The 10877-nt window shown below is 36.0% G+C and overlaps 1 protein-coding gene across 1 annotated transcript; it reads right to left on the bottom strand.

Moving 5' to 3' along the window:
- Positions 1-6753: 6753 nt before the first annotated feature.
- On the bottom strand, positions 6754-8883 carry LOC112790237 (protein NRT1/ PTR FAMILY 1.2-like). Its single transcript, XM_029297008.2, has 4 exons — positions 8755-8883; positions 8449-8666; positions 7818-8362; positions 6754-7745 (listed from the first exon to the last, which is right to left on the bottom strand). Exons 1-4 carry the CDS (start codon positions 8837-8839, stop codon positions 6881-6883), a joined length of 1713 nt encoding a protein of 570 aa, XP_029152841.1. The 5' UTR covers positions 8840-8883; the 3' UTR covers positions 6754-6880.
- Positions 8884-10877: the final 1994 nt, after the last annotated feature.

Raw genomic sequence — 10877 nt, 5'->3', positions numbered from 1 at the left:
CTCCGATAGCTGCCACTACTTGCTAACTTTCAAACGTGTCGTGGTCTGTATTGGGGTTTGGCAGTGCTTGCATGGACCTACCGTTTGCTGTGCTCTGCAGCACACCCAAGCACGAAAGACATAGCCAGCTGTACTCCGCTGTTGATGTCTTGGATATACCAGAGATTTTTGTAGTGGTGTCCATCTAACCAACAAGTTTTTATGTATCCTATGGCAGCAAGGTAACCATCCTTTATAGTTTGCTTGTGTTCCAAAATTGTAACTCATTATGATGTTTTGTGAATTGAATTCGTGTTATTCTTACAATTGTTGACAGGTTGATAGGGTTGACAGAGTAGAGCAGGGACCAGCACGAGTAGAAGGTCTTCCGATGGCATCTGTCACTAGATTAGTTACTGATGAATGAGGTTAGCACTAAGATTTAATTCTCTTGTAGTTCCATGAATTATTTATCCTTTAATTTAGCTTGTATCACTGATGATTATTTCACAACTATCGTTATAGTCTGTAGGCTATGTGCCCGTCATGGTTTATCGATGAGGCAGAGTGGGGGACACGAATGTTTGTTATCCCACTCGTCTGCTTCAACATTGTCGAGGATGGTGGAGGAGATATGGTTTAAGGATGCATTCCTGATTCATACCACCGACCAGTCCTCCATGCATCACCTGGCGGAGTAGTTTCGCACTGCCAGGGAGCAAAGCATTAGATAGGTTCATCACTCCTTTACTCCCGCGTGCACCTCAGCCTGAATTCCATACACATCACTGGACCCTAGCACGTCATATGGAGCAAGGGTGCGATTGGGTGTCCAGTATGCGACTCCCACTCTTGCCCACATCATCCCGCCCACAGCTCACAGCACTGTATCCTCCACCGCCTCAACCTTAGATGCATCAGTATGCCCCCGTTCCTTACTCAGGGGGATTACTATGTCCCACTTCCACCTCCGCCTCCACCATAGCCACAGGATCCCTCTGCACAGGCATAACCTCATGTAGACCCACGGCTCAGCAAACCTCAACGCCAAGCACAGCCTCCACGATGTGGCACCGGGCATCAATTGCACTACCAAGACCACCAGCACTAATGATATTATATTATTTATTATGTCGTTTATCATGTTATTAACCTTGTGTTACATAGTATTTTATGTACTGAACATTTCATGATGTATGCAACTTCACCGATATTGTGTATGAATGTTTTGTATCAGTGATGTTTCAATACTACAGTCCAGAATACATTATCTAAACATAGAACATAACGATAAAACACACCGTAAAATAGTTAATAGAGAACACAATCTTCAACTATTACATAAACGATTCACACAAATTAGAATATGACATTCATAGTATTTAATACAACGAAAATAACACTAAACAACTCTGTAACTGCCAGCACAGTAAATGGAAATAGCCATCTAAGCTTCGTCCATGTGTTGGTTAGGACAACCTCTACTAGTATGCTCGACTTGCCTGCATAAACCATACCTCTTCTCCTGGTGCTCGCCCTCATCCATGTCATTCCGTAACCTAGTGGACACAGGTTTTCCGGTAGCCCTCCTGCACATGAGTGGGTTAGGACGAAGCTCAGTCCCATACCACTTTAGTCAAAATGCCTCGTCTGGTATTGATGGAAACTCCATCTCGTATACTTTGAACACAACTTCCTGCATATACACTGGATGAAAATATAGAGCCCACTCGATGCTTGCGGCAGTGATGAGCGGATATTTTATACGCTTTTTGGCATCATTTTCATCTAGTTTTCATGATTTTTTGTTTAAGTTTTATTATGTTTTCATAGATTTTAGTGTTAAATTCACATTTTTGGATTCTACTTTGAGTTTTTGTGTTTTATGGTGAGTTCAGGTATTTTCTGGCTGAAATTGAGGAGTTTGAGCAAAAGTCTGACTCAGAAAAAGCACTGCAGATGCTGTCAGGATCTAACCTCCATGCACTCGAAGGAGCTTTTCTAGAGCTACAAAAGTCCAAATGGCGCGCTCTCAATGGCTGTGGAAAGATAATATCCAGGGCTTTTCAGAAATATATAATAGTTCATACTTTGCTTTGAAAATGAAATCCCAAAATCCATCCCTATTCTTGGCGTCCAGCGTCCACAGGGGAGCAGCTGGCATCCAACATGCAAAAGGGAGTCCCTAGCCAGCGTTCAATGCCCCTAAGGAGTCCTAGCTCATGAAGACACTCAAAGCTCAGCCCAAATACTCACAGATTGGGTCCGAAAAGTGGATTTTTGCACCCTAAGACTAGTCTATCATATTTCTGTAATTCTTAGTCATTAGATTAGTATATATAGACAAGAGTTCACCCTTGTTAGGAGCTCTTGGACACCACGTTTTTCATTACTATTTTCTGTATAGTATGAGTCACTAACCTCCTAAGGTTAAGGTTAGGAGCTCTGTTGAGTTTCATGGAATAATAATATTATTGTTCTATTTCAATATGTCTGATTTTATTCTCTTATGCAACCTCGTTCTTCATCTTATGAATTGAGGGTGACCTGTGACAATCAGCCTTGTTCTACCTGGCTTCCGTGTGAGTCCTGACCCAGATAGCGTTGAACCAAAGCTAGAGATTGCATTGTGGATTCCAATAGAGTACCTGTGCAACTTTGGACACGTGACATGAAATTCCGTTGACCGTGGGTAAGTGAGGTCTCTATGGTGTTAAGGCTAGAGTCAGAGAAGCAGCACTTTTTGATCCGGAAGCTCTGCCTTATCTATGGCACCTTGAGTAGGATCGTGAAGAGGAGTGGATTGCTTAAAGCTTCATCTTCTGCTACAGTGAAAAACCTAGAGGTGGCTTGATGAGAGGACATGAGTCACTTCAACATGGTGGATTGCTGTAGTAGAGAAGGTTAACTTGATGAGAGGACATGAGTTAATCACTTACGGTTGCCATTGAAGAAATCAGAAAGTTATTGAAGTAGACAGTAAGAACAGTTAATCCAGAAAGACAAAGCATATCCAAAGCCTCAACCGGTCTCATACCATTGATTTCACACCTATCTAGTAACGTTTTATTTATTTATCTATTTTATGTATTTTTCATGACAAAATATATTTTCTATCCGCCTAACTAAGATCTGTAAGATAACCACTGCTTGTTTAAATCAACAATCTCTGTGGGATCGACCCTCGCTCACCTGTGGTATTACTTGGACGACCCGGTATACTTGCCGGTCTATCTGTGCGAAACGTGCGGAGTCAATTTCATGCACCAGGCGGCACAAGCGGCAAGTGCATGATGGCATGTGAAGTGGAAAGATTGAAAAAAAGGCCACATTCACACATTCCCGCCGTGAGCCAAACATAGAATAAACCTTGCGACCAACCCTCGAACGGCTCTAACTCCTCAACGACAAATACTGAAGCCCATCTGTCATAATGAGTAACACACATCTTCGGGATGCCATCTCTATTCTTCTCAACGGCATCCATCAGCAGTTAGGAAAAATGATTTCCAGCCGCCAGTTGTGTCTGTGCCTGCCTGTCCTTCGTGACGAATAACTTTTGCAGCCTCTTGTAAGTGCATTGCACGATGGAAAAAAATGGTAAGTACCATGTACCCTTCAGCATTGCATTGATGCACTTCGAGAGATTTGTTGTCATGTGACCAAATCGGTGATCACCGTCGCAGTGTTGTAGCCATATTTCTTTGTTAAACCTACCGCCTAGTCCGCCATCTCTCGCGACAAACCTCTCAAGGCATCTATGTACCATCGTACCCAGCCTTGCTTGGACTATAAGTAGTGTTTATGAGGTATCGCTTGCCTTCGGCGGAATTGAAACGAGACATAAAGTTTTCGCCCATGTGTCTAACACAATAAGCATGGAACACCCTGGGAGGATGCTATCATCGTCCCTCAGTGCAGCCTTGATCGCCTGAGATTTATCAAAAATAATCAACAGGCCTTCCTGTGGGGTGACATGTCGTCTCATATTAGTCAGGAAAAATGACCATGACTCTGTACTCTCAGACTCCACAATTGCAAAAGCAATAGGAAGGATATTGCTATTGCCGCCTTGTGCCACTACAATAAGCAACACATCACCGTATTTTCCATACAAATAAGTGCCACTAGTGCACATACAAGATAATTTAAAGAATACAATAAAACGCATAGTTTAAAATTTGGTAATATTAATTATAAAATTTATTAATTATAGACATTATATGTATGAAATTATGAATATTAGTTGTGTCTTATGTAATAAAGAAGGTGAATAGGTCCATCACTTGTTTCTTGGCTATGATTTTGCTTGGCAGGTGTGGAGTGCGTGGATAGCTGGGTTTGACCGCCAGTGGTCTGTTCCGAATTCGATGAAGAAACATTTTCTTAGTTGGACAGAAGAGCCACGTAGAAAAGAGGATCGAAAGCAGTGATTGATGTGCTTTTGTGTGATCATTTGAAATATTTGGTTAGAAAGGAATATGAGGATACTTTAGAATAACAGCAAAGGGGTAGAAGAAATTATCAACATGACCTAGCTTAGCTATAATGAGTGGAGAGGTATGAATTCCTTATGTTGTTAATGGCCATACCGAAGATGACATGGAGATTTTTTCATCTATGGTTGTGCTAATTTCTTTAGTTGTTTGTATGGTTTGTTGTCTGATTCTGGTTGCTCCACTTTAGTGTGTTGAGCTCTTTGTTTGCAAAAAAAAATTATGAATATTATGAGTACAAAATTCTGGAAGTTATTAATATAAAATTGTGGATGTTATGAGTAAATTTATCAATTAGATAAATTAATTTAATATTTTGACATTTTTTCAAATACAATTAGGATAAAATTTAAAAACATCTGTGTTAACTTGTTAGTTACTTATGCAATAACTAAAAAATGATACGTGTATGGATGTAATATCTAATAAACATGAATTTAATTTTTAGATATTAGTTATATGTATATGAACTTATAAATGTTATGTGTATGAATTTAGTTAGTACAGTATAAGTATGACTGCATATAAAAATTACATAAAAAAAATCAGTTTATTACCGTATCTCATCAAAGCTAGTGTGGTTTTTCATATTTTTGGAAATTAGTTGATTGGCAACAATCTCGTCAGGTGAGTCCGTCTGTTATTCAAATTATTCTTAAACTCCTTCCAACATAGGTACCGTGTTAAGATCTAATTCAAATGTCATACTATTTGCAATGATAACGGTGACTTTTTATAAATTTCCTTGGCCTATCCTAATTATGCTTGTAATTGAATTAGAGTTGTGATTTTTGGCCTGAAGGAATAAATGGCCTTCATAATCCTTCTAACAATGAAAAACCTAATAAACAAAACTTCCATGTTTGCAACTCCTACAATGATAATAAATAAATTAAAAGAAATAAAAAGCAATTACAATTAAAATTATTTAATGTGTATTATTATTTCCATTTTTTATTTTTATTGGTTTTTATTATATTCTTAAATATAACATTAAAATTATAAAAGAGAATATTAAGTAGTGATTACAAAAATGCTTAGTGTTTGTTTGGATTAGAGTTGGCCAAACTGGAGTTTGAATGAAAGTGATTTTGTAAAATTGATTTTGATAAAATGAAATCGTTTGGATAATATTAGTTAAAATCACTTTTAGATAGATAATTAGTTAATTACTAAAAAAATATAATATTAAATTATAATATTATTTTTTAGTATATTTAATCCTTTTTTAAACTTCTTTTAGTATATTTTTTATATAATATTTTTTATAAAATTTTATTTTAGTTTGTTATAATTTTTTTAATAAAAATTAATATTTATTTATTAAATTAAAAATAACATATAAAATAATATATTTTAGTGCTTTTTATGAATACTCTCGATAATCTTATTTTGTTTACTGTTTTGGATTCTAATTTTTTACTAATTATATTTTTATTATTATTTATAATTAATTTTTTATTTAATTTATCATTTTCAATAGGAATAATAATACATATTATAACAAATTAGAATAATAAACAATGAACAAGAATTATAATAATAAATTTTACAATGTCAAACAAAAAAATATTCTATAATTTTATTAGTATTCTCAGTATTCTTTTATTTAGTATTATTTTGGACTGTAAAATTTTATTACTTATGATTCCATTGTTATGTATGATTAGGTTTTTATTTACTTTATCATTTTTAATAAGATCAATAATTCATATTATAATAGAATTAAAATATCAAATTTAATAAAAAAAACCAAAATATAAAAAAATACTAAAAATTGAAAAAAATTTAAAATATTTGAATGACTTGAAACAAATATGAAAATTCTTTTGGAAAAAAATCAGTAATGATCATCAAAGTGAACTCACGTTGAAGTGAACGCAGAAGCAACAATTTTTTGCTTCAGAAAACACATTTTTAAGCTGCAAAATCACTTTTGCGTTTAGAGGAAAAAGATTGCCAAACATAAAAAAACAGCGTTCAAAGAACTTCAACACACTTTTATCCTCTCAAAGGAGTTTGCCAAACACACCCACTTAATAGTTAAAAAAATAATATTATAATTAATATCATTAATAAGTGAGATTGATAAAAATATGATACATGAATTAATAGGAGAGTAAGATAAAAAAATTAAAATGTTATTAAGTTATATAAATGAAATAAATTATAAAAAATTTTGACTATTTATGACTAAAATTTTTTTGTTACCAAACATTTTCCTTTTAACTATTTACTCCAAAAACAGAACTAAGAAAAACAAAAAACGACTAATATCTTTTCATTGAAAAATTGTTATAACCGACTCAGCATTCTACCGTGCCAGGTCTTTTGAGAAAAATTTCAGCAACATTACAATGATTGTTAAAAAAGTAGTACGAGTTTAAGTAGTTCAATTTGAATCCTCAAATTTTGTGTATGTCATGATCAGCCTCTTGTTCATCATCCCAATTATTAATATCTTGAGTATTCCCATAAATCCAACTACATAAAAGAAAGTACAAGACATTAATAAAACTTAGAATAGAGAGCAGCGCATAGTAATAATCATAGTGTCCTCTGTTAAGATTGGTCGATAACCAACTCACTCCATTTGATCTCCTTGTTCCAACATTCACAACCTTAACAATGATGCTGGCTACAAGGTTCCCCATCCCTAATCCAAGGTAGAAGAGTGCAACAGCAATGCTTGACATTGTTTTAGGGAACTGAGAGTAATAGAATTCTATCTGTCCAATCGCATTAAGAGCCTCAGCTAAACCAGTTAAGCAATATTGCGGAACAAGCCACATTGCAGACATGTGAACCACACCTTTTGGGTTGTCTATGAACCCTTCTTTTATGGCTTCGTTCCTTCTCTTCCTCTCTACCAATGCTGCAACTACCATGGCCAAACATGAGAGTACTAACCCTGCTCCCATTCTATGCTTCAATGTCAGTGCTCTTGATTTCAGCAAGGGAATTAGGAGGCGGTCGTAGATGGCAACCCATATGGTTAAAGAGAGGATCAAGAAGACACTGAAGCTAGTTGGTGGAAGCTCTAATCCAAAGAGGTGGCGGTCCATGCTGCCTGCTTGGACCACGGAGAAACTGTGCTGGGAGGTGATGGTGGCAACGATGATTCCGGTGGACCACATGGGAAGCACTTTGATAATTGCTTTCAACTCTTCCACTTGTCTCACTGTGCATAGATTCCATGGATCAACCGGAATTCCATCAGAGTCCAACTCTCTCTCTCTGTTCTTGATCATGCAAGCCTTGTTCAGGTACCTACATTCATAGGTTCTATTGTATTAATGTAAAGGGTGATAACATACATCTATGGAACTAGAAATCAGTTACCTTGCTTTATTGGTTGGTTCAACGAGATTTGATCCATTTTTGAAATACCAACTGGTTTCAGAATTATTAGGAGGCAAGGCCAAGTGTCTGTTTTTCCAAGCTGCGGCAATCACTTGTGCAAATCCTGTGAATAAACTCTTATTTGGTTTCACTTTGACATACAAGAGAGAACCCAAGAAGAACACTGTTGCTGAAACTATCATTAGCCCTACAGGAATCCCAAAACCTACAATCCATCCATATTTGGCTTGAATGTACACAATGAATATCACTGCCACCATCACTGATATTCCAACCGAAACATAGTACCAATTGAAGAAGCTCTTCATATTCCTCTCATTTTGAGGGTTCTCAGGGTGGTTGATTTGATCAGCACCAAAGGCTATGGAGCATGGCCTAATGCCACCAGCTCCTAAAGCTGTTAAAGCAAGGGAAGAGATAAGAAGCAGCAGTTGAGGTGGCGTCGGAGTTGGACATGCTTGCGCGTGACACTCCGGAGGCCTTGCACGCCGTATGATTGCAGTAAGCCACAACACAACTAGGCCCTAAAATTGATCAGATGAATTAATAATTAGTCAGTTTTGAAGTATAGAAATTAGAAACTAATGAATGATGGGGTTAGTTATCTTACAAGAAGCTCCATGAGAGTTCCTCCTGCAATAACACGAAATCTTCCAAGGAGAGAATCAGAAAGAAAAGCGCCAAAGATAGGCATGAAATTGGACATGGCATTCCACAGGAATATAATGATAGCTCCGGTTGCAGGATCAAAATGATACTCATACAGTAAGTACAATATCATATTTATATGCAGACCTACACTTGCAACCTTTTCGAAGGTCTCATTTGCTGAAAGAAAAAGAAGAGAAAAAGTTGGAAATCGCATATTTACTACTGATGTGTGTGTGCATAAGTAGAAACGGGTGTATGATATCACCTATGATAAAAGGCATGGTTCTAACGCCACCCTTTTTGCTTGTAACTTGTTGGGTGGATTTCTCTTGATCAATTGAAATCTCCATGCTAAAGCTACTTGTGCTAGACACCCTTAAAAGTTATACACACAACGTTACTGATGTTTAATTGCTACAGTACAATAGCTTTACATATATGTGGACAAGAAGTAGCTCTTGTGTGGCACGCTAGAATCTATGTTGGCCTTAGTTATAATCTTAATTCTTGATAAAATATATTGGACAACAATATTGTAAACTATGTAGCATTTTTCCTGAATTTTTTTTGCCGCCTTGGGAAGGCTCATAGATGAGAGGCAATATATATTGACTGGAATGAATGAATGAACACCTATAATTTAGTCGGCTGAAAGAAGACACTAGTGGGTTAAGGCGCAATAGTTACATGAAAAATGACGGAAGACTACTAGAGTTTATTATTTTTGTCATTATTTTTAATTATTAATTTAATTTTTTTAATTTAATAATTTAACAATAGAAAAATATTTAATAACAAAAACAAATTAACCAAAAATTAGTCAAAATTTATCTTATTTAGTATTTATTAATTATTTACATAATTAATAAATATTAAATAAAATAAATTTTGAATATTTTTATTTTTTTTAACATTATAGTTTAATAATATATTTTTAGTCTATATTTTTTAAAAATTAATAAATAATTAATAATAAAAATAATAAATTCTAGTTATCTTCCAACATTTCTCCAATTACATCTACTAAATAAAATCAAACACCACCAGGAAAGAAGCACATATTTCTCTCACGTAAAACATCCTAAGGGTTTAGATGTGCTTTTCTCGTTTTTTGTCCAAGGATCGAGATACTCGTGCCATTTACTTACTTTTGCCATTCTATTTGGTGATGAATTACAGGGTATTATGAAGCCAATGATTTTTGTTGGCAAACGGATGAGAGTTGTTATTAAGAGTATTGGAGTATTTCTATACAAATTGATTTTTTTTTTTTACTTGATTAAGAATGTTACAAAAGGTTTCAAATTAGATAATTAATTAAAAAAAAAGTGTTGGTGCAAAAATATGAATTTTACTAGACTTCTGGCGTTTAACGTTGCTATTCGACGTTTAGCGTTAGGAGTGCGATAGGAATTGGCTATTGCCACCTTGACATTTAGTACTACTTCTGGATGTTTAGCGCCAGGTGCACAACGCAAAAGAAATTCGTCGCTGCCACCCAAGTGTTTAGCGCCACGATACTCCAAAAAAAAAGGAGTTGGAATTTAGCGCCGGATCATTGGCGTTTAGCGCCAGTAATACAACAAAGTAAGTTTGGTGTTCGGGTGGTTGGGCGCTAACCACCACATCATCCGCGTTTAGCGCCGGGTTCGCTGCACCCAATGCCTCGCTTTTCAAATTCAAATGTTGAAATAACCCCCTGATTCTCTCCCCTTTCCCAAGATCCCTTCCCCTTTTTCCTTGATCCTTTCCCTTTATCCCTCCACTATGAGAGAATGTTGGCAAGGTCGAAGTCAAAGTCATCAAAGTTCAAGTCTTTAGCTTCTAAAATAGGAACATCATTGGAAGACTCATCTTGCTCGACGTCAGCTGGATTTTGGGTAGAAAAAATAGTTGAAGTCATTGTAGCTGATGTCGAAACAGGACCAGACTCTTGATGGGTCTCTGCATCAGTTAGAAGAGGCATAGCTTGCCTGGGGAAAGAAAATGTAATAAAGTATTACATAAGAGATTGTAATAAAAGAAAGCAAAGAGAGAAATAAGAATGCTAACCATTGAAAAATCAGTTGAAGCTTGAGAGGCAGTAGTCGACAGAGCAGTTGGAATAGGACTTAGAAAAGGAAGTGAGGTAGTCATCTTGGGAGGAGGTTGTGTAACCACAGCTTCGACACCTGATGTGTCGACACCTAGCTCAGAATGACTTTGGGATCTAGTATGAGATCGAGAACTACGAGTTATAAGTTTCGACTATAAGGTAAAATGAATAGATCATTAAAATATACGCAATATGTAAGTTAACCATTAATGATAAAGTGTGCAAAAAATACCTTGACGGGAAAGGTTGGATCAGATTTTTTGTACTTTCTTGGATTTATATGCCATAAGAAT

This window comes from Arachis hypogaea, chromosome 3 (genome assembly GCF_003086295.3).
Source record: "Arachis hypogaea cultivar Tifrunner chromosome 3, arahy.Tifrunner.gnm2.J5K5, whole genome shotgun sequence".
NCBI classification, from domain to species: Eukaryota; Viridiplantae; Streptophyta; class Magnoliopsida; order Fabales; family Fabaceae; genus Arachis; species Arachis hypogaea.
The sequence above is the reverse complement of the archived record's forward strand: the minus strand, read 5'-3'. Positions and strand labels throughout refer to the sequence as shown.

Bases quoted from the DNA above. Each gene is read 5' to 3' on its own strand.
- LOC112790237 (XM_029297008.2), bottom strand. From the start codon at position 8,839: ATGGAGATTTCAATTGATCAAGAGAAATCCACCCAACAAGTTACAAGC. The intron at 8,363-8,448 runs GTAAGATAACTA...GATCAATTTTAG, and splicing joins GAACTCTCATGGAGCTTCTT to GGCCTAGTTGTGTTGTGGCT. The intron at 7,746-7,817 runs GTAACTGATTTC...CTATGAATGTAG, and splicing joins GAACCAACCAATAAAGCAAG to GTACCTGAACAAGGCTTGCA.